The sequence below is a fragment of the Arachis hypogaea genome, chromosome 13 (genome assembly GCF_003086295.3).
Source record: "Arachis hypogaea cultivar Tifrunner chromosome 13, arahy.Tifrunner.gnm2.J5K5, whole genome shotgun sequence".
NCBI classification, from domain to species: domain Eukaryota; kingdom Viridiplantae; phylum Streptophyta; class Magnoliopsida; order Fabales; family Fabaceae; genus Arachis; species Arachis hypogaea.
The window spans coordinates 1,734,528-1,758,882 of record NC_092048.1 but is presented as its reverse complement, the minus strand read 5'-3'; the positions used below and the strand labels follow the sequence as shown (position 1 = coordinate 1,758,882).

The 24,355-nt window shown below is 29.5% G+C and overlaps 5 protein-coding genes across 5 annotated transcripts; 3 read left to right on the top strand and 2 right to left on the bottom strand.

The window, feature by feature from the left end:
• Window positions 1-402: 402 nt before the first annotated feature.
• Window positions 403-3,106, bottom strand: LOC112736320 (cytochrome P450 71AP13). Its single transcript, XM_025785713.3, has 3 exons — window positions 2,391-3,106; window positions 1,529-1,942; window positions 403-1,201 (listed from the first exon to the last, which is right to left on the bottom strand). The coding sequence occupies exons 1-3, from the start codon at window positions 2,922-2,924 to the stop codon at window positions 590-592; spliced, it is 1,560 nt and encodes a 519-aa protein (XP_025641498.1). The 5' UTR covers window positions 2,925-3,106; the 3' UTR covers window positions 403-589.
• Window positions 3,107-4,556: 1,450 nt separating this feature from the next.
• On the bottom strand, window positions 4,557-4,871 carry LOC112736140 (3'-5' exonuclease-like). The gene has a single exon (XM_025785477.1). The coding sequence runs from the start codon at window positions 4,869-4,871 to the stop codon at window positions 4,557-4,559; it is 315 nt and encodes a 104-aa protein (XP_025641262.1).
• A 9,397-nt stretch (window positions 4,872-14,268) lies between these two features.
• On the top strand, window positions 14,269-14,928 carry LOC112736139 (3'-5' exonuclease-like). The gene has a single exon (XM_025785476.1). The coding sequence runs from the start codon at window positions 14,269-14,271 to the stop codon at window positions 14,926-14,928; it is 660 nt and encodes a 219-aa protein (XP_025641261.1).
• A 916-nt stretch (window positions 14,929-15,844) lies between these two features.
• Window positions 15,845-16,513, top strand: LOC112736138 (3'-5' exonuclease-like). The gene has a single exon (XM_025785475.1). It carries the CDS (start codon window positions 15,845-15,847, stop codon window positions 16,511-16,513), a length of 669 nt encoding a protein of 222 aa, XP_025641260.1.
• A 5,308-nt stretch (window positions 16,514-21,821) lies between these two features.
• On the top strand, window positions 21,822-22,484 carry LOC112736137 (3'-5' exonuclease-like). The gene has a single exon (XM_025785474.1). The coding sequence runs from the start codon at window positions 21,822-21,824 to the stop codon at window positions 22,482-22,484; it is 663 nt and encodes a 220-aa protein (XP_025641259.1).
• The last annotated feature ends 1,871 nt before the right edge of the window (window positions 22,485-24,355 follow it).

Here is a 24,355-nt window from a genome sequence, read left to right as displayed (position 1 = left end):
AACTTTTGTATTTTCTAATTATCAATTGGTCATCAATAGTGTTTTTAATGGTGTGAGATTACATTCAATAGTAGAAAATTACTCATTTTTTTATGGTTAAATGCTGGCCACAAAACACAAAAATTACTGACCCCTAAACTTTATATATATATATATATATATATATATTGAATGCCTTCCAAGACATACAAAATCAATTTGAGCAAAACCAAAAATATCAACGCTTGAGATAATGGAAAATTCATTGAATTACAAGTTCATTCAATTCCAAACTATAATATTTACAAAAAATCACTTTCTATTTTATATTTCAATGTATGTCTTAATATAAATTTAATTTTAATATATTATTTTTTATATTAATTACGTGAATAATCATCTAAAATAACATATACGAATCAGTTATTCCAATTTAAATTCTTCTTACATATCATACTAATCCCATTAAGCTTTTTAGTTCTTACATAGTAACACTTCTTTTCTAATTGACTTTGCTACCTGACTAGGGAGTCATTGACTTACAAATCACCTTAAGAACTCCTTAACACTAACTAATTACTAATTAACATACTAATTAAACTCTTAAGTGTTATGGAAAATATGGCTTAGCAACAACATGAAGATTTTCTCTCCTATGCATGGAAATTCCAAAGACATCCGTGAGGTCCAAATCTTGAGCTTTAACACCATGAGGAAGCTCCCAATCAAAACTATGTAGCAGCCGAGCCAGACCAAGTTCAATAACTGCGGCCGCGAACGCAATCGCCGGACACCCTCGTCTCCCTGCTCCAAATGGAATCAACTCAAAATCATTCCCTTTATAATCAACATCACTCCCTAAGAACCTCTCTGGTTTAAACTCATTAGGATCTTCCCAACTCTCAGGATCCCTTCCTATAGCCCAAGCATTGACAAAGAATCTTGTTCTTGCCGGGATCTCGAATCCTTCTAGGACTATGTCTTCCATGGATTCTCTCGGGACTAAAACCGGCACCGGAGGGTGTAGCCGGAACACTTCTTTGATTATGGCTTTCATGTAGTGAAATTGGTGAAGATCACTCTCTAGGATAACTTTTCTTTCTCCCATGATGTCTCTTATTTCTTTTTGTGCCCTTTTCATAATTTGTGGGTTCATTACAAGTTCTGTCATTCCCCAATCAAGGGTAATGAATGTTGTATCAGTTCCTGCAGCAAACATGTCCTGCAATCATTGAAAGTAAAAATGTTATCACTTATTTCATCGGTTTTTGCTCTGTTTTATATGTTACTGTCATTTTTTGGTAAATTTTTAAATCAACATATCTTTTTTTGGTTGCCCACGGTATCCTCCAGCCTGACAGGCCAAGGATTAATCCGTCGCGGATCGGAGCTCCATTTAAGGGTCTGCCGCTGGCTAATAGGTTGCTGCATGCACAAGGCGGGATTCGAACCCCCGACACTTGCTTAAGCGGACGAGTGAGCTCGACCAACCCAAGATGGTTTTAAATCAATATATCTAAACATGATTATATAAGGCTTTATCACTAACCAAAATAATTGCTTTGATATTATCAGTGGTGAGAGGCATTTCATGTGAGCCATTCTTCTGAACTTCAAGCAAAACATCAACAAGGTCCTTTTCTTCATCCACCTTATTATTATTACATCCTTTATGTTCATCCAATATCTGATCAAAGAGCTGATCAAATCTTCTAGAAGTTTCTTTAAGCCTCGATTTCGCACCTGTTAAGCCATGTATGAACTCCAATGAAGGAAAGAAGTCACCAACACTGAACCCTCCAAGTAGTTCTTGGTACTCATCAAGCATCTTCTGGAATCCATGTCTTTGGTACTCTCCTTCTACCGAAAAATCTCTTCCAAATGCGACGCGACAGAGAATATCGTTTGCGTACAGTCCAAGCATCCTAGAAAGATTACAAGCTCTTGGATAAGTCTCTGCAACCTATGATGCACAGACACTCTAAAATTAGTAGGATCCTTAATATGTTGGAAACTCAGGTGCAGTCGACTTCAGGTGAAGTTGATAACTGAGAGCCGTAAGATGATTTGACTGATTTGATTAAATTTTCATCTAACGGCTGCTCTCAACTATCAACTTTACGTGAAATCGATTGTACCTGAGTTTTCAGATATATCTCTAATTTTTTAAAATAAATATTTATATTATATTAAAACTTCTAATGTTCAAAGAATTACTCAAAATTAGAAAATTAATTATTTTTTATTATAAATTATAAATCCTAAATTTCTCTCAAAAATTCTAAATTTTATTTTCAAAAAATAAAGATTAAAAAAAATAATTTTATATTAAAAAAATAACTAATATTAACTAATTAAAAGTTAATTCCATATTCTTATTCATGTGAAAATGATTCAAATACCTATCTTACCCTTTGAACTAAACGAGCAACTTCTTGTTCCCTAGCAGAACTATATGATTGTACCCTTTTGGAACTTAGAATCTCAAGTATGCAAATCTTTCTAATATGCCTCCAATAAGCACCATAGGGAGAGAACACAACATTAGTGCAATTGTAGAAAAGGTACTTAGCTGAATATAGTTGTGGACGGCTTGCAAGTGCAAGATCATGTGTTCTAAGCACTTCTTTTGCAACCTTAGATGATGAAACAACCACTGTTGGGACTTCACCTAGTTGAAGGTGAATTATTGGCCCATATTTTTGTGAAAGTGTTTGAAGAGAAATGTGGGGGTTTTTGCCTAGTTGGTGGAGGTTTCCAATTATGGGAAGTTTTGGTGGACTTGGAGGAAGATTTTTTATATTGTTTTTGGATTTTCTTTTTTTCTTGTTTCTTGAATTGTTTGTGAAGAGGAACTTTGTTAATAGAATGAGGAAAATTAGTGTGGAGATGAAGAAAAATGGTGTAGTAAGTCTTTCTTCCTTAAGCCATGTGAGAAGAGACATTTTGTAGAAACAAAGAGGGGAAGAAGAAGTGTGTTCTTTGTATGCAAAGTGCAAGAATGAGCTTAATTATGATCTTGAAGTTTGAGAATTATTAGGGTAAAAAAGTAAAAACAAAAAAAAATTAAAGTGATAATTAAAACAGTTAAAATTAATTTGATTTTTCTATTTTTAGAATTGTTGGCAAGAATGAGATGATAAGGGTGAAGGAAAAAAATAAGAAAAAAATATAATAAAACCGAAAACAGCTCCTGATAATTACTTCGAAAGATAACGAGACCCTTAATAAAAAAAGTCTCAACCCGACCATTAATAATTATCTCAAAAGGACAACAAAGTCTCTGTGTAAAAAAAAAAAGTTAATGTTATTTTTTCTGGCACAGTGACTAATCAATAAAAAAAAGATCAATGATCGGATTGAAATTTTTTTTTCTTGAAAGTCTCGTCGTCCTTTTGAAATAACAGGGGTCGGATGGGATATTCACTTAAAAAAAACTAAAGTGATCACTAAAAAAAATTAAAATTAATTTGGAATTTTATTTATCTTTTTAATTGTTGGCAAAGCTTATTAGGGAATAATAAATATATATTAATAGCTTGAAATCTATTTATAAATAATTAAAAATAATATAAGTAGCATATGTTTATCACACACACCTAATATAAGACAATATAGTTAATGTTCATTACAAGGAGATAAATATATTTTAATAGATCAATAATTTACCATCTTTTCCCTCTTTGATTTGTTAATGAAGTACCTCAAATAAAGAATTTATACTAGTGGCTGTTACTCATTTGTCTTATTGAGAAAAACGTGAATGCCTTATCCCTTAATTTAACTACTGGGATTCACCAAAAACGGGACAACTATATTTTATTTTATAGAAGGGAAATCACATTTGAACTCTACAAAAATAGAAATGGTATCTATCACATATCTACACACTTGTTAACAGGTTGGGCCGGTTTTTTCAATTTTTAAGTTTTGATATTATTTAGTAAATTATTAAATTAAAATATTAAAATTATTATTAATATAAATTATTTTTTGTTATTTAGTCTTTAGTGAAATTAGTAACATGAATTGGTTTATTATATGTAAAGCAATTATTAAAAAAAAATTGACATGTGAAGAGAAAAATGATTCTAAGAATATTATTTTTCTTTTTTTTTTGGTGACTAAGAATATTATTATTTTTTTTTTTCTTTGGTAAAATTATAGTAATTTACATATTTATTTATTGAAGGTTATTGCATTCCTCTTAGGAAAAAAAAATCTTTTATATTGGTTGTAATTAATGCAAGCAAAACACTTATTTTAGTTTTTACTTTTCTTCTTCTTTTCCATTTTTTTTCTAAAAGACAAATCACTATCATCATCACTCCAAATAGTTAAAATATTTAATTAACATAATCACAAAACTTCTAATTGCAAGAAACATGATTCAAAAACTTTAATTTCTAAATCAAAACAAGCAACAACTAGTACGTCAACTACTATCATTAGGTTTCTTCATCACTCTAGCTCTAGGCACTTAGTACTAATGACAAAAAGGATTAATAAGGACACAAAATAAAGAAAAAAACCATATAAAACAAACTAATTAAACATGATTCATCATGACCAAGTGATTAATCATCCATGAGAAGCTTGTGACCAATCTTATAAGAAGCATGGGCATCAATGCATGCATACTCAACTTGCTCAATGCTCAAAACCCTAGCTTCCCAATTACTCATACTCACATGCTTAGGCTTCTTCATACTCAAACCAACCACATCCTTAGCCAGATCCTTCAACCCCAGCCGGCGAAACCGGCCGGGCCATTTTTCCATTGCAAGCTCTCTAATATCGGCATGTACACCACAATTGAGATCATACTCATTTCTAATCTTAGAAATATCATCACCAACGTCAACTCCCACAAAAATGAAATTAGGGTTCATGAGGAAGTTCTTGAGAGAAAGTGTCAAATTGTCAAATTGTTGTTGTCCATGTAACGAGAATAATTTGGCCTCCATTCAACATCTAAACCAACTACTACGGTTGATTTTCCAGCATAAAGAACATTGATTTCTTCAATCCATTGATCTACAATGATGGCTTTGTTTGTAACTGTTGTTTCAATTGCTTTTCCACCAAAGTTGATTGTGTATTTGGAAGCACCACTATTACTATTACTACTACTATTGCCAAATCTATGGATCCTTGATGATGTTCTATACATTTTTCTTAGGTAAAAAGAAAATGATGAGACAAACTTTGGTGGATCAAACTAGGTAGGATGAATGTGAAGAGATTTGGTAAAAATGTGATGTATTTATGGACCGATCAAATAAGAATTTAACGTTTTTCCTTCTTGTTTTGTTCTAATTAATAGTGAGCATATCAATGGTCAGTCAATAAGTGATGATGCTTTTTTTTAGGATGGACTTTTAGTGTTCCCAATTTCGTTGTTATGCCCAATGAAAGTGCATTTGTTGCTTAAGTAATGAGATGATATGGAGTACTATCTATCCTTTTTTTTTTATTACAAGTAAATGGTTAAATTCGTCTTTAGGTCGTGTTTGTTTACATGACACTAAGACAAAAACACATATAAATTAAAAGATATAAAATTGTGTTTGATAGATAAGACATAAATAAAAATATTGTGTTTAGAAATATTGAATTAGTGTATTTTGTGTCTATTCTAACAGGAAGGACACAAAGATACTAATAAATAACATAATTTATTTTTAAAATTTTTTTATTATTTTTGTTAATTTTTTATAATTATATTTTTTGTTATTATATTTTTTTCTCAAATGTTATGAACGAAAAAAATGAGAATAAATTAAATTTTTATAATTTATTTTATTTTATCACAAAACAAAATACAAGAATACTAAATTTTGTGTCTTTGGCCTTTGTTTATTGTTCTCAGTGTCTTATCTTATCCTATTCTTAGAAATAAATGCAGCCTAAAAAATTACTCGTTTTTCAAGTTAGTTCTTGAAAGTTTTTTTAATTAAATTTGTTTTTCAAATATTTTAAATTAATCATATTAGTCTTTTTGCCACTTTTATTGTTGACAGTATCAAAATTTATTGTTGCAACATATTAAGTAACAGCATAATATACATCTAATAGTTTTAATTGACTACTAATATAATAAATTTATGAAATTAGATTAATTTTAAATTAATGTAATTTAATTTCATAAAATTACTATATTAGCAGTTAATTAGAACCGTCAAATATGTATTGTGGTCAGTATGATATGACTTAATATGACATATTAATAAATTCTGATGCCATTAGTAATTAAAGTGATGAAAATATTAATATGATCAACTTGAAATTCCGTTGATTCAGACTCTGATGCCTAGAACATTTCATCTCGTCTATACATTTGATTTTTTTTTTTTAACTCTTTTTGTTTTATTTGGATGACTGTAACCCATAACTACCTTACTGCTTGATAACTTTTTGGATCGCCACTAACAAAATTTTTTGCAGGATCTTTTTCCACCTTGATGACAAAAGGGGGAGAAAAGAAAGATGGTATGTTAGCATTGGCTTAGTTTAAGGACAATGATGCTTGATTCTTATTACTATGCTTAACTTTAATTTGCCCTGTGCTGTTTGTCATGGTTGGTGTTAATTGCTTTGTGATTAGAAGTCATTGTTACTGTAATATATTACTTGAAAAAGTTGGTCTTGGCTGTTTTAAGCTTTATCCATTTGAAGATGTAAGCCATGATTAAGGGGGAGAGAACTGCTAACATTGAGGGGGAGTACTACACATTTCAAATGGTCAGCAAAGAGAAGTGTTCTCAACTCATTTAAATTACTGTTTAATTTCAATTATCCTCTTTTATCATATTTGTCATCAAGGGAGAGATTGTTGAGTTTAGTTTGATTTTGGGCAAACAAATGATGACAAACATTGGTTGGGTTAAAATCTCAATATTGTTTAATGTGTGTTTTATTGTTGCAGGCCTATTACTCATTTCACAGCCAAACAATGTAGCTGGTTTATTCCAATTCCCTTGGTGCTTCAAGCTAATGCACAAGTCCAAAGCATTTTAAAATAGCACCGTTCAGTAAAATAAAAGGCTATACATTTGATAAGAGAAAAAGGACAGCTGTCTACATCATGAGCAAAGCAGGATAGCTGAAAGAAAAAGAAATAAACAACACAACAAGGACAGCTGGGACACTCCCAATACTCCAAGGACATCAGTAAAGCAAAAATTCAGAATATGGGAGAACAAAACACAAACTTGCAAGAATGCAGAAGTAGTGGAGCAGCTCCTCGTATAGCAGAAAAAATGGAGCAAAAGAAAATGGTAATGCATGCCAAGAAAGAAAGCAAAGCCAAGGACAACAAAGATGGTGGACGGGTTCCTCAACTAGCAGAGAAAGTGGAGCAGAATGGAGCAAGGACTGCATGTCAGCTGAGACAGCTCCAACGGGTACTGGGACAAGGAAATGGAAGAGGCAAATTAGAGAGCAAACTAAAGATATATATCCAACCTCATTCCAACGTTTGAAGACAAGAAAAAGAGAGCAAATTCAGAGCATCATCTATTCACACTTGAGCTGAATTCTTTTTCTTCTACTAGTGCTTAATTTCTGATTTTTTGTTATGGCTATCTTGTGTCATCTTGTGTATTGAGAAAAGGCTGAAGATGTGAGTGAAAAAGCCAAGAGAAAAAAGGTAAGAGTGATGCATGTAAAAGCCACTGAAGTTTTGTGTATTTGGGTTGATGAAATAGGATTAGTTTCCCTTGCCAAGTTGGTTAGCACTTGGTGAGTTTGAATCTGTGTAGATTTCCCTTCCAAGTTGGGACAGCACTTTGGGTTGCTAAGCTTTGGTAAAGAAAGCTTAGGGGTAGATACTAGTTGAATTAGGGAGTAATTCAATAGTATTGGTGAATGTAATCAGTGGATTATAGTGAAAATTCCACCATGGTTTGTGGTAGAGACTAGACATAGGATTCATTGCACTTAGAATCCGAACCAGGATACATGCTGGTCTCTTTCTCTTCTTCCCTTCTCTTTTTCTGTTCTGCACATGAGACAAGACGAAAAAATCTTTTCTCAAATTTATTTTTATTTTTATTATTTTTTAAATTTACAATTTATTTTTTAAAATTTTTATTATTTTTATTAATTTTTTATAATTATATTTTTTGTTATTATATTCTCTTCTCAAATTTTATGAATGAAAAAAATGAGAATAAATTAGATTTTTATAATTTATTTTATTTTATCACCAAACAAAATATAAGAATACTAAATTTTATGTCTCTGGCCTTTGTTTATTGTTTTTAGTGTCTTATCATGTTCTCAAAAATAAATGCAGCCTAAAAAGTCACTCGTTTTTCAAGTTAGTTCTTGAAAGCTTTTTTAATTAAATTCGCTTTTCAAATATTTTAAATTAATTATATTAGTCTTTTTGTCACTTTTATTGTTGACAATATCGAAATTTATTGTTGCATCATATTAAGTAACAGCACAATATACATCTAATAGTTTTAATTGACTGCTAATATAATAAATTTATGAAATTAGATTTGTCACTTTTATTGTTGATAATATCGAAATTTATTGTTGCATCATATTAAGTAACAGCACAATATACATCTAATAGTTTTAATTGACTGCTAATATAATAAATTTATGAAATTAGATTAATTTTAAATTAATGTAATTTAATTTCATAAAATTATTATATTAGTAGTCAATTAGAACTGTCAAATATATATTGTGGTCAATATAATATGACTTAATATGAATATCAATAAATTCTGATGCCATTAATAATTAAAATGATAAAAATATTAATGTGATTAACTTAAAATTTTTTAAAGACGAATTTAATTAAAATAAATTTTTTGGAATCAATTTAAAAAGTGGATAATCTATGTGGACCATTTACTCCTTCTATTATTAATAATATATATGTTACTTTTAAAAAGAGTATTTTTCAATGTGTTATAATTATTAATATAGATTAGCTATTCTTCCCTGTCATCATATTTGTGTTTTTATAAAGAGAATGATGTTCAATGTGTAATTATTATTATTGAACAAAGAGATGGTGAAAAAGATCAATTAGTATCATCTTAATAAAGTATTATTTTTATTTATAAAGATAATTAAAAATGTCATTGATAAAACTATCATAAAAAAATCAATTCATCTTATATCTATAAAAAATAAAATTTGTTTAATAAAAATATTCAAACATCAAATTTACGTTAATTTTCTTAGAAAATTATGTTAAATAATTTCTAAATTCTCCTTTCATAAGTTTCGACACCCTCTTTAAAACTCTCACTCAAACACTATGCAAAAATTATTCAACCATAATTTTACTTTGACTCATAGACTAAGGAAATGACTTTAGGTAAGTTAAACTAATTGCATAAAATTATTCTTACAAAATATAATTGAAAATTAAATAATATTTTTGTCAATTAGATAATGACATGTGACATGATATAATAATAGAAGAGATTAATGTCATATTTTATAAAATAATAATATATAGAAGCGAAATTAAATTTTATTTGGACAATGTAAACCTATGATTTCTTTAAAAATTTTGTAAAAAAATTTAGCTCATTTAGGTAAATTAATGATATACTCCCAACTCACCTACCTATGTTCAACCACTACAATACTACTGCCATATAACGGCGGTTCTGGAGTCATATTGTAGCAGCTAAATACTCGTTGGAAGATAAGTTGCGGACAAACAATTTGCGGTGGTTTAAGCTAACCGCTGATGTTAAGCTTAGTTTGATTTTGGGCAAACAAATTATGATAAACATTAGTTAAGTTAAAAGTTCAATATTGTTTAATGTGTGTTTTATTGTTGCAGGTCCATTACTCATTTCATAGCCAAACAATGTAGCTGATTTATTCCAATTCCCTTAGTGCTTCAAGCTACTGCACAAGCCCAAAGCATTTTAACATAGCACCGTTCAAGTAAAATAAAAGGCTATACATTTGATAAGAGAAAAAGGACAGCTGTCTACATCATGAGCAAAGCAGGACAGCTGAAAGAAAAAGAAATAAACAACACAACAAGGACATCTGGGACACTCCCACTACTCTAAGGACATCAGTAAAGCAAAAATTCAGAATATGAAAGAGCAAAACACAAACTTGCAAGAATGCAGAAGTAGTGGAGCAGCTCCTCGTATAGCAGAGGAAATGGAGCAGAAGAAAAAGGTAATGCATGCCAAGGAAGAAAGCAAAGCCAAGGACAGCAGAGGTGGTGGACGGGTTCCTCAACCAGCAGAAAAAGTGGAGCAGAATGGAGCAAGGACTGCATGCCAGCTGAGATAGCTCCAATGGGTAGCTGGGACAAGGAAATGGAAGAGGCAAATTAGAGAGCAAGCTGAAGATATATATCCAACCTCATTCCAACATTTGAAGACAAGAAAAAGAGAGCAAATTTAGAGTATCATCTATTCACACTTGACCTGAATTCTTTTTCTTCTACTAGTGCTTAATTTCTGTTTTTTTGTTATGGCTATTTTGTGTCATTTTGTGTATTGAGAAAAGGCTGAAGATGTGAGTGAAAAAGCCAAGAGAGAAAAGGCAAGAGTGATGCATGTAAAAGCCACTGAAGTTCTGTGTATTTGGGTTGATGAACTAGGATTAGTTCCCCTTGCCAAATTGGGTTAACACTTGGTGAGTTCGATTCTGTGTAGATTCCCCTTCCAAGTTGGGACAGCACTTTGGGTTGCTAAGCTTTGGTAAAGAAAACTTAGGGGTAGATACTAGTTGAATTAGAGAGTAATTCAATAGTATTGGTGAATGTAATCAGTGGATTATAGTGAAAATTCCACCATGATTTGTGGTGGAGACTGGACGTAGGATTCATTGCACTTAGAATCCGAACCAAGATACATGATTGTCTCTTTCTCTTCTTCCCTTCTCTTTTTTCTATTCTGCACATGAAACAAAACGAAAAAATCTCCTGCAATTTCCGTTTCCGCGAAAACAGAGCTTGAAAAGCTAAATTTGTGCAAACTTGATTCAACCCCCCATTCTCAAGTTCAATCAATACCATCAGCTGGAATAATCGCCGCGAATTAAGAAATAGTTTTGCAGCGGTGTTTACCCACGGCCATAGGGGTTTCACAAAATGTATATCAATTTTGCGGCGGTTTGCGAACTACCACTAAATAGCAGCGAAATGAAAACGATGGCTGTTTTGCAGCGGTTAAAAACCGCCGCCAAATTCTGGATTCCCATTAAAGTTTTAGTTTTTTTTTTATTATTTTGCCCCTTTTATAGCTGTCTATTTATTCAACTTTTATTTGTTAGTTACTGATTAATTTAAAAAACTTCCAACCAAATAAAACAACAAAATAGCATAACAAACCAAATTATATATATGCAAACAAAACATATATAATGAGATTGTCATAAGTGCATCATTCAATATAAAGAGTAGAATTCGATAATTTCAAGAAAATAAACTTAAAACATTAAAACAATTTAAATTCAATAGTATCTAATTACATTGACTGAAAGTCATTATTTTTGTTGCAGATCATAATTGCCAAAAGAAAATGGCCTTGCGTGCCATGAGGCCGGTGTACTGCCCAAATAATCCAGCTCTGCAGCAATGTCAGCGGGCAAGTTGTCTCCTTGCTGTCGTATTAAATATCCTAAAAGTTTTTCTATTGACTGTCTTTTCGCCTTCTCTTCTGCTATCTCAGCCTTTAATTCTGCAATCGTCCTCTGATACTCTTCAGTTGGCATACCAAAACCCGATGGTTGTGCAGCAGCATTACCAAAAACTTGGTTGGGACATGGTCCAGCACCTAATGTATGAACTCGTCCTGGATGCTCATTTCCAAAAACTTGTACTAGCGAATCATTTTGTAAAACGTGCTTAGAGAATTCATCTTGCTTCTCAATATTCGCAATTACTTCCTACAGATATACAAAAAATTGGGTTATCATAATTTAAAATTAGCACAATATATACAATAAGCTAAGTTTAAAATTTTCAAATATTACTTACACCAATAACACGCGCATCGGAATGGATATAAGAGCCATTTTTTTATGAGTGATGATTCACAACTCTCCTCTACCAACGGGCATTCCTCGTACTTTCTCCTATAACATTGATATCGACACAATTATATAAATAACAACACCATATTCAGGAAAATTAAGCAAAAACTCATAATAAAACGTTTAGGACGATTCTAAATAGAAAATTACATCAAGGACGATTTCGATTCTGACCCTCAACGTTAGGGACCAAAACAATACTTATCCCTAATAATTTATTACTACTTCGTCTTTTGTTCTTGCCAATGTTTTGGAGTCCCCAGTATGTGTATAAAGTTGCTTACTCGGATTTAAAGCGTTTTGTCTACACTTTTTTCTATGAACAAATAACACAAATACAAATGAGAATGAGATGTTGAGTATAAAATGTAAGGAGTCTATTATGTACATATGCATGTTTTGGTGGAAATAATAAAAAATACCAAGGGTTACCTTTATTTCTGCGATATTCAAGAAACCATTTCCAGTTATTTTTTTCTATTCTTGATGGGCGATGCTTAACATTTTCCTCAAAAGTCCTTGTTCCTTTGTAAAACTTATGATATAAGTTGTGTCTTGTATCCTTCCAGTTCTATATATCCTATCCTTTGCAACATGAGTTAACATATATAACTTATTTAACTTGTAAATTTTTTTACGTAAAACGAATATAAAAATAGTATTACGAGTTTAAGTAACAATGATTTAAATATATGTAGTTTAAAAAAATAGTGTTAACTAAACTAGATTATACCCATATGGTTATTACTAAAAAAAATATTGAAATATGTAGTTAAACGCAATTTGCAGTGGTTGAAAGAAAATCGCCGTAAGATGTAAAATAATAATTCACCCTAAGTATATATCGCGGCAGTTCTAGAAAAACTACCGCTAAATACAAGGTTGATTGCAGCCCATTATTAACTGTCACGATGTGTACCATAATTATTCATTTAGTAGCGGTTTTATGATTTTATAAAATCGCTACAAAATTTTCACTGCTATCTGCAAAAATTATTATAGTCATCCTAACCATTTCTATCCATACATAATCACAATTCACTTTTGGTAGACATCAATTTAAAAGGTAAATATTGTCAAAGATAAAATTAGTTTTTTTAAGTTATTTTTTTCAAAATCAGTTTTTAGATAAAAACATTCAATTTTAAATAAAAAATAGGTTTTTCTTTTTTATGTGCAAAAACCATTTGTCCGTAAAAAATCGATTAATTTTTGAAAAACAATTTTTATTTTTTAAATTAATTTATTAATTTTATAACCGGTTAATAACCCATTTTATTATTTAAAACTAGTTTAATTTATTAATGAAAATCAGGTTTAGTTTCTCTGTTAATTTTATGTGCAAATTTATATATTAATAACAAATTTAAAAAGTAATTATATTTTAAATTTTGTTTTAATATAAATATTATTATATTTTAAAATTTTTTATTATTCCAAATTTTTTTTTAAATTTTGCCACCACCGATATAACATGATGACATAACAATTATTTTGTAACATGTAATATTGATGTGTTATGTCATTATGTCACGTAATATGTTATCATCTATATAAAAAAAATAATTTGAGCTACAATTATATATTTTATCGTTAATGTGATTAGGTGAAAACTCAGGTGTAATCGACTTCACGTGAAGTTGATAGTTGAGAGCCGTTAGATGAAAATTTAGTCAAATTAGGCAAATCATCTAACGGCTCTCAGTTATCAACGTAACTTCACATGAAGTCGACTGTACCTGAGTTTCCATCATGTGATTAACAAAAGTTTTGAAGGGAGTGGATCATTTCCAGTAAAAAAAAAACTAGATGCTATAAAGTGTTTAATCTAACCTTTTATTATTTTCTCTCTCCTATTTAATTTTGGTCTCATTTATAAAATTAAAGGCAAGAGATTACACTTTATTCTCTCAAGTATTTTTTTTCACTTGAGAGAATCCATTTCCAATTTTGAAAGACTAATCTGAAAACGAGGTTATGTTTAAAGAACGAATTTGAATATTTATCCAAATAAAATTTGAATGATTATTCCAATAGTACTCTCGTTGCATTGGGTTTGCCAAATAAACTCAGAAGCCTAAGAGTCCATCCTAGAAAAATACGTGATCACTTAAATGAATATACATGCATGCATTTTCAGTCATTAAAACGAAAAGAAGAAAGGTTAGGGTTACATTATATTCTTTCTTAGGTCTATAAATACATCCCAAGTTACCAAGTTATTTTCATTCTTAATCACCCTAGAAAATGTCAGGATCGTCATCAGTATCACCATCAATCAAAAGTTATAGAGGAATTAGCGGTGCCTCAACCATTGAACTCAACCCTAACACTTCCAAATACACCATCGAACTTCGTGGAGCTGAAATTGAGACCACAGTCACTGACAAATCAACCGTTGTAGATCAATGGGTTCAAGACATGAACGCTCTATATGCAACAAATTCATCCATTGTTGTTGGCATAGATATTGAACGGTGTGCAATAAGAAACAAATCCGCAACATTGAATCTTTGCATTGGTAACAAGTGCCTTATCGTGCAGCTCTTCTACATTGACAATTTGCCTGATTCTCTCAAGAACTTTCTCATGAACCCTAATTTCTTTTTTGCGGGTTTCGAGTTTGCTAATGATATTCCTAATATTAATCGAGAGTATGGTCTCAATTTCTGTGTGCATGCCGATATTAAGAAGCTTGCCTTGGAAAAATGTCGAAACCCGTGGTCTGATCCGCCGGGTTTGAAGGATATAGCTGAGCGTCTGGTTCGTTTGGAAATTAAGAAGCCTAAGCTTGTGAGTTTGAGTAATTGGGGAGCTAGGGTTTTGAGCATTGAACAAGTTGAGTATGGATGCATTGATGCCTATGTTTGTTGTAAGATTGGTCACATTCTCCTCAGGGATGATTGATCACTTGATCTTGATGATGCATGTTTAATTATTTTGTGTCATTAATGATAATAGTATTCACTAGTGGAGTGATTAAGAAAAAAATGGTGGTTGATTTTGCTTATGTTCTTAATCTTTGATTAGGTTGTTTTGGTTCTTAGTACAAGTCTTTGTTTTGTTCAGAGATGGTGAAAAAGATCAATTAGAATCATCTTACTTTTGGAAGTGAATGTTTAAACATATCCTTTTTATAATTGTATATGGGTTTAGCTTATATATATTTTAAGTATTATTGTAAGCAAATACTTTTTAATTTTTATTCTAATAAATATAAAATAAATGCAACTTTAAAATTTGTATGTTTTTTATAAAGAAAATACTGGAGAGTGATCAGGATTTAATATTTTATTATTTTTTATTTGAAAGTATAAGTTAAAATATTTAACTAAAAAAATTGACTTAATTAAAAGGTGATGACTAAAAATAATAAATAATAAAGTTTTTTTAATATATATATATATATATTAACTAATTAATAACTTTAATCTGTCTTTGAGAAAAAATAAATATAAGTTTGGATATATTTATTATATATCTGTAGATCAGACGAGATTATATATGATAAACACAAATCAAGTAGTGATATACTTTGCTAGACCCAAAATAGTTACTCTAAAAAATAAAATGAAATTACACTTATTCTACTCTATCTCTTTGCATTGGGTTTGTCAAAGAAACTTGGAACAATAAGAGTCCAACCTAGAAAAATACATCACTCTCGGTCATAAAAACAAGAAGAAAAGATAGGGTTAAGGTTACATTACATTCTTTCTTAAGTCTATAAATATATCCCAAGTTACCAAATTATTTTCATCCCTAACCACCAATCTCCCTGGATATCTTCTAATTGTCTCTTGTTTTTCATTTTCATAACAAAATGTTTGGATCATCATCATCATCAACAATCCCTAAACTTGGAATTAGTGGTGCCTCCACCGTTTTATTCAACCATGACACTTCCAAGTACACCATCAACTTTGATGGAAAAGCAATTGAGACCACAGTCACTGACAAAGCCACCATTGTAGATCAATGGGTTCAAGAAATCGACATTCTATACGCAGGAAAATCGTCCGTTGTCGTCGGCTTAGACGTTGAATGGAGACCACATGCGATTTCATATTTGAGCAACAAATCCGCAACATTGCAACTTTGCATTGATGACAAGTGCCTTATCTTGCAACTCTTCTACATTGATAATTTGCCTTTTTCTATAAAAAACTTCCTCCTGAACCCTAATTTCACTTTTGTGGGAATTGAGGTTGGTGATGATATTTTGAAGCTTAGAAATGAGTATGGTCTCAATTGTGGTCGGCATGCGGATATTAGAGAGCTTGCAATGCAGAAATGGCCCGGTCGGTTTCGCCGGCCGGGGTTGAAGGATCTAGCTAAGGATTTGGTTGGTTTGAATATGAGGAAGCCTAAGCATGTGAGTATGAGCAATTGGGAAGTTAGGGTTTTGAGCATTGAGCAAGTTGAGTATGGTTGCATTGATGCCTATGCTTCTTACAAGATTGGCCACAATCTTCTCAACAAGCGTTGGTGATGATGCATGTTTATAGTGTGTGGTGTTATTAGGTTATTAGTGCTTGTATATTTAGTTATTATTTTATGTGGTTTTTAATGTTTTTAGTTATTAGTTATTAGTAGTAAAGTAGTACTTATTAGTAGTGGAGTAGTAGTGATCAAGAAAAGTAGTTTTTAATTTTGTTTTTATTTTTAATCTTAATTAGCTTGTTTAGGTTCTTAGTAAAAGTCTTGGAATGTTTTGAGAGTTATTATTATGATCCTATTTATAATAAACTATTTGGAGTAATATTATTTTAGGAGTTTTTATTTGTTATTATTAGATATTTGTTTAACTATATATGCATATCAACATTTCCTCCCATATGGGATACATAGGTTGGTCAGCAGAGAAAAATATATAAGGTTTAAATTGAATTAAAAAATAATCTATCATTGAGCAAGTTGAGTATGGATGCATTGATGACTATGTTTCTTGCAAGATTGGTCACAAGCTTCTCAGGGATGGTTGATCATGATGCATGTTTATAGCTTATGTATGGTGTTATTGGGTAACTAGATCTTGTTTATTTAATTTATGTGGTTTTCAATCTTTATAGATATTGTTATATATATATTTGTTATAGTTATTAATTAGTTATTACTAGTAAAGTAGTGTACTTATTAATAATAATGGATTGATGAAGAAAAATGGTTTTTGATTTTGTTTGTTTTTAATCTTACATAAGGTTGGTCTTGTTCCTTCTATATGTTACTTAAGGGTTCTAATATTTTCAAGGTATAGTACTAGTTACAATTAATTATTTGGAGTAATATTACTTTTGGAGTTTTTTTTTGGTTAGATAAATTAACTTTGCATATCATCATTTCCATCCTTTATTTATAGCTTTTTAATTTTGGTGTTTTCTTTCTAATTAGTGTATTTTTTTATGTGAAGACCATAAATCAGGGAATTAGATTTGTGCTTTTCAATTTTTTTTAAAAAAAATATGTAATTCTAACTTTCTAAGGGTTAAATTTGTTTTTAATTTTAAATTTTTTTAAACATACAAATTTGATCTTTAGCTTTATATTTATTGAAAAAAATTAAAATAATAAAAATGAGGGTTCAATTTGGTATTTAAAATAAAAAAATCATATAAAAAGTACACTAATTAACCAGTTACATACAATAAAATATACAATCTTCTTCCATTTCTAAAAAAATTAGCCTCTATTTATTCGATCAATTTTTGTTTTATTTCATTTGTTACTATCACTTTTTGATAAATTTTTAAATCAATATATTTAAGTGTATATATATACTACTTAAATTGTAAATTTTAATCATCAATATCATTTATTAATTTAAAATATTAAAATTACTACTAATTTAAATTTTTTTTTTAACCAAAGATAGGAGACTCGAACCCGCAACCTCTTAATTGAGTATAGGGAGACTATGCCATTTGAGCTATTACTCATTGACTAATTTAAATTATTTTTATTATTTAGCATTTAGTAAAATCATACTTTTAATTATTTTATGGGTTTAATTAATATGTATTTTAAGGACATATATTAATATTAATATTAATATAAATAAAAATTTTTGAATATTTTACTTTAACAAATACAAATAATGCTTTAAAATTTTAAAATTGGTATATTTTTTATAAAAGCTTTTTCTATTAAGTAACCTTAATATGTACTTTTAAGATGCATTTTAGATAAAAGATAGATTTAGATCTATTTTGCTCCGGGTCAGATCAGAATAAATAGACCACCTAATCTATTTCTATTTTAATTCGATCCTAATAATTCTGAGTTAATTAAAGATATTTTAATAAATGATTTTAGAATGAAGTCACTCAATGTTAACATTATTTCTTATAAGATGTTACTTTTCATTCTTATAAAGGAGTAAATTATTATTTTTATTCATAAAAAATAATTAAAAATGACATTGACAAAACTATCATAAAAAATCGATTCATCTTATACCTATCAAAAAATTTTGTTTGATAAAAATATTCTCACATTAATTAAATTTATGTTAATACATAATTTTTGAATTATCCTTTCATGATTTTCTACACCCCTGTAAAACTCACAATAACTCTGACATTATGAAAAAATTATTCAAGCCCAATTCCACTTGGACCCATAAACTAAAAAGATAGATTTTAAGTAAGTTAAACTAATTGCCAATGAACCTTAGCTTGAGTGGCATAATTTTCCTTTCTTTCTGACTAAGAGATCTCAAGTTTTAGCCTCATTTGTTTTATCTTTATTATTACTCGTATTAGTCTTTATAAAATATAATAATTATAAGTTAAATTAAATTTTTTATTAATTAAATGATAGCATATCATCATATAAAATAATGAGATAATAGATTAATACCATTTGTAATAAAATAATTAATTGATATATTTTGCTACATTAAGATATGAATAATTATTTGATATATTAATAATCTGTTATGTAATTATATTATTATGTCATGTGACATGCCGTTATCTATAACGAAAAAAATTAATTTAAGTTACGACTGTATTTTTCATTACTTATGTAATTAACAACATTTTTGAAAGACCAATTCAAAGATTCGGTTATCCTTGAGCAATGAATTTAAATATTAACCTAAATAAAATTGCATTAATTCTACTGTCATTACATTGGATTTGCCAAACTAAAATATTTATCTTATTTAATATTTATTAATTATTAAAATATTTGTCACCCTAGATTATCCGAATAGATTGGGATCGAAATGCTAAGAGTCTATCCTTGAAAAATACATAATCACTTAAATGAAGATACATACATGCATTAAATAATTATAATAACTTGGTGAGTTTTTCTTTGACTTTTTTCTGACATATAGGAACTCTAACTATTGGAGGAAAGAAGGAGTGAGTTCCCGTACAAGGATCAAGGTAAGGGAGTCCCTCTAAGCAGGGACTCAAATTAACCAATAATAACTTGCCATTTGGCAAGTTATTATAAAAAAATAATAATATAAAATCTGAAATAATTAAATAATTAAATAATAATTAAATTAATAATAATTATAATAAAAATTATATTAAATAATTATATTTTTATTTAATTAATAATTTATATTAATTATTTAAATAATAATTAATTAATTAATTAGATTAAATAATTAAGTTTTTATTTAATTAATAATTTATATTAATTATTTATATTATAATTAATATTGAATATTATTTATATTATTATATTAAATTATAATTAATTAAATTTAATTATATTAAAAAATAAATTTAATTTTTATACCTTATAAAATAATTTTTAGTTGAGTTGGTTATTTTTATTTTTAAAATTTAAAATGCTAATGATATTATTAAAATTAGCAGTTGTAAACACAAAACTATAAATTAGTATAATCTCGAATTATATATTGTGTATTATTATTATATATGAATTTATTTAATATTAATATCTTTTAATAATGAATTATTTTTAAATTTATAAATTTAAATAATATTATTGAAAAAAATTAATTATATTAATTTTAAGTATTTTAATTAATTAATTAAGTGGGACCACAATAGGGACTAAAGTTAGTTCCTCCTAATGGAGAAGAGAGAGATGCTTTGAGTTCCTATTTATTGTTTATGACGCAAAAGCTTATGTGGAGTTACTTACTATGCTCGTCTTCGCGCCCTTAGTTCTCTTTGGGCCTCCAGGACCCTCATCAACCATCACGATAACTCAACCATGGACTTGCAAACCCTTCAACCTTCTCCGCAAAATCATCTCTCTAATTTCTGAACAAATATTTGTAATTGCAAACCAATCATTTTAGCTAAGTGTGTCTCCATCTGTTATTGTAAATAAAATTCGAGTTTTATGTGCATTAAGAGGAACCTCACTTTAGCTTACAAGATATATGCAGATAAGTTTTATTTGCTTTTGTAATTGACACAATTAAATTAATTAATTAAGTGCATCTATATATGTTTCGGGGTGCAAACTTAGTCAAATCAATCATTTCATATAACGATTCTCAACTATTAATTTCACGTAAAGTCCACTGCACCTGAGTTTTCACCGTATTTCGGAGTCTCAGGCTTGCACGTAAACGACACAACAATGACTTTATATATATATTAGCTATACTTCTTCTTCTATATATAAAGGTAAGTTTATTATTAGTTTCATTGAAGAAAGATATATTTTACATTTCTTAAATGACGATTATTGTTAGTTATTACTTATTATTAGAAGCAGAAAAGTGTCCATGGATGATATACCTAATATGCATACGTCAGCTTTCGGTCAAAGCCGCATCATCAGCATAAGGGGAACATATATATATCTTAAAAAATTTAATCTTATATTTTCTAATCCTAAAAATTTATTTATACAAAATCACTTTTCAAACACACACATGCAATGGACTACAAGGCTCTACTACAATATTTCCTATGACTCTACAACTACAATAATGTATACATCAATCTTAACGCCGTATTGCCACACATTGACATGGAATGCTCTTATTACTTGATAGTTTTTTTGTTTTTAATTAAGTAGCTAGTGAGGTTACAAATAAAAGTTAAGTGGAAGCTTTAGTTTTTCTATGTTTTGAGCGAGACACTTCTTTAGATGCAATCGTATATATATGATCGCAGTCATTCATAACCATGCACATTCATATTGCAACAGAAAATTATGCAATATTCACTATACAAGGTATAAATAGTAGTCCTATTAATTAGTTAGAGACAAAAAATTTGTATGCCTTCAATATAGCACAATAATACTATGGTTATTTTTATTTTTAAAATTTAAAATGCTAATGATATTATTAAAATTAGCAGTTGTAAACACAAAACTATAAATTAGTATAATCTCGAATTATATATTGTGTATTATTATTATATATGAATTTATTTAATATTAATATCTTTTAATAATGAATTATTTTTAAATTTATAAATTTAAATAATATTATTGAAAAAAATTAATTATATTAATTTTAAGTATTTTAATTAATTAATTAAGTGGGACCACAATAGGGACTAAAGTTAGTTCCTCCTAATGGAGAAGAGAGAGATGCTTTGAGTTCCTATTTATTGTTTATGACGCAAAAGCTTATGTGGAGTTACTTTTTATGACAGGTAGGCCATAAACAGGAACTGGGATGAGTTCCCTACTGGAGATGGTCTTAGTCCTCAGTGATAAATACATAAAGGATAAGAAAAGGTAGAATTACATAATTACATTATATTCTTTCTTAAGTCTATAAATAGTTAAATACATCTCAAATTACCAAGTTATTTTCATTCTTAATCACTTTATACCCGAGGAAAATGTCTGGATCATCATCATCAATCCGTAAGTATAATGGAATTAGCGGTGCGTCAACCGTTTTATTCAACTCTGACACTTCCAAATACACAATCAAATTTGATGGAAAAAAAATTGAAACCACAGACAAAGCCACCATTGTAGATCAATGGGTTCAAGACATTAATGTTCTATATCCAGCAAATTCATCCGTTATCGTTGCCTTAGATATTGAATGGAAACCGAATACGCTTCAATATTTGCAGTACAGATCCGCAACACTACATCTTTGCATTGATGACAAGTGCCTTATCTTGCAACTCTTCCACATTGACAAATTGCCTCCTTCTCTCAACAACTTTCTCAAGAACCCTAATTTCTTTTTTGTGGGGATTGAGGTTTCTAAAAAAACTTCTAAGATTAATGACGGGTATGGTCTCATTTTCAATGGTGTGCGTGCTGATATTAAGGAGCTTGCCATGAAAAAATGGCCTGGACAATTTCAGTTCTCGGATTTGAAGGATCTCGCTAAGCAACTGGTTGGTTTGAGTATAAAGAAGCCTAAGCTTGTGAGTTTGAGCGATTGGAAAGTTAGGGTTTTGAGCATTGAGCAAGTTGAGTATGCATGCATTGTTGCCTATGTTTCTTACAAGATCGGTCACAAGCTTCTCATGATGGATGATTGATTAACTGATCTTGATGATCGATGCATGTTTAATTAGTTTTTGTTATTGCATATATATATATATATATATATATATATATATATATATATATATATATATATATATATATATATATATATATTTGTAAGAGCAATTGGAAATCTAGTGTTTTGAGCATTGAACAAGTTGAGGATGCCTATGGTTCTTAAAAGATTGGTCCCAAGCTTCTCAAGAATGGTTGATTCATGATGTCCTTGTGTTAGTTTGTGGTGTTGTTGGGTTAGTTCTTGTTTAGGTAGTTCATGTTGCTCTTAATCTTAGTTATTAATTATTAGTGGAGTGATGAAGAAAAATGGTGGTTGGTTTTGTTTGTTGAATAAATTACCATTTGTATCCATGAAAAATACAAACGTTGGCAAATTTATTCATATAAGAATAAAACGATAATTATATTCACGAAAGATAGTTTCCGATCCGTGTGCCAAGAATATTCTAACGGATCAATTGTATAACCAACGTCTGGAAACTCTTGGCACACGAAAGTCATCTTCCATGGTTATAATTGTCGTTTTATTTTTATATAGGTATATTTGTCAGCATCTATATCTTTTATGGATAAAAACGATCATTTATTCTTATTTGTTATTTTAGTTAGCTTGTTAATTTGTATCTTAGTACGTATAGTTCTAGCTTCTAACTAGCTAGGTTAATTAAGGGCTTAATACTTTAATGTTCTGAGAGTAATTATGGTACTAATTATAATTAAGTATACTTGGACGAGTAATATATAATTTTGGAGATGTTTTCCGTTATATATTATATATTTAACTTTGCAAATACTGATCAGCAGATAAAAATAATTTATTAGCTATGACTAAAGTAAATTTAAAACATAATCCTAAATGAATGTGTGAATCCTATATCTAATGATACAAAAAAGTCTAAAATATTGTAATTGCTTCAACACAACTACGAAGAAGATCATGTAATCCATGAATGAAAGACAAGCTCAATTGTTGTTTCATATTTTTGCCCTAAATCATACACCAACTTGATTGCCATATATACTTCAACGTCCAATGCCAATTAAATTGAGCTATAACAGCAAACAATTGAGATCATGTGCACCACAATTGAGATCATACTCATTTCTAATCTTAGAAATATCATCAGCAACCTCAACCCCCCACAAAAGTGAAATTAGGGTTCATGAGGAAGTTCTTGAGAGAAAGTGTCAAATTGTCAATGTAGAAGAGTTGCAAGATAAGACACTTTTCATCAATGCAAAGTTGCGGATTTTTTGTTGTTCATGTAGCGAGAATAATTTGGCCTCCATTAAACATCTAATCCAACAACTACGGTTGATTTTCCAGCATATAAAGAACATTGATTTCTTCAATCCATTGATCTACAACAATAATAGCTTTGTTTGTAACCGTTGTTTCAATTGCTTTTCCACCAAAGTTGATTGTGTATTTGGAAGCACCACTATTATTATTACTACTACTACTATTGCCAAATAATCTATGGATCCTTGATGATGATCTATACATTTTTCTTATGTAAAAGAAAATGATGAGACAGAGTTTGGTAGATCAAACTAGCTAGAATGAATGTGATTTAATTTGCAACCGAGGAGTATTCATCAACTCCAAAGTCCAATGAATAATCTCTCAAATACTGTAGAAGCACAGTATTTATGGACTTATCAAATAAGAATTTATCATTTTGGATCCCGCTAGGGAGACAATGTACTATTTGTATAATATATACAATGGGCTATTGAGTTACAAAATGAACATCCTCCGTACTATCTAGAATAATCATCCGAGTACTAGGGATAATAAACATCTTCTCAAAAGATTAAACTGATTTTGGGATTTACAAAGATC

Excerpts from the sequence above, each read along its gene's own strand:
- LOC112736138 (XM_025785475.1), top strand. The coding sequence starts at position 15,845 with ATGTTTGGATCATCATCATCATCAACAATCCCTAAACTTGGAATTAGT.
- LOC112736320 (XM_025785713.3), bottom strand. The coding sequence starts at position 2,924 with ATGTCTCTTCTCACATGGCTTAAGGAAGAAAGACTTACTACACCATTT. Across the intron at positions 1,943-2,390 it reads TTGCTCGTTTAGTTCAAAGG|GTTGCAGAGACTTATCCAAG; the intron begins GTAAGATAGGTA and ends TGTGCATCATAG. Across the intron at positions 1,202-1,528 it reads ATATCAAAGCAATTATTTTG|GACATGTTTGCTGCAGGAAC; the intron begins GTTAGTGATAAA and ends CAATGATTGCAG.
- LOC112736139 (XM_025785476.1), top strand. The coding sequence starts at position 14,269 with ATGTCAGGATCGTCATCAGTATCACCATCAATCAAAAGTTATAGAGGA.
- LOC112736137 (XM_025785474.1), top strand. The coding sequence starts at position 21,822 with ATGTCTGGATCATCATCATCAATCCGTAAGTATAATGGAATTAGCGGT.
- LOC112736140 (XM_025785477.1), bottom strand. The coding sequence starts at position 4,871 with ATGAACCCTAATTTCATTTTTGTGGGAGTTGACGTTGGTGATGATATT.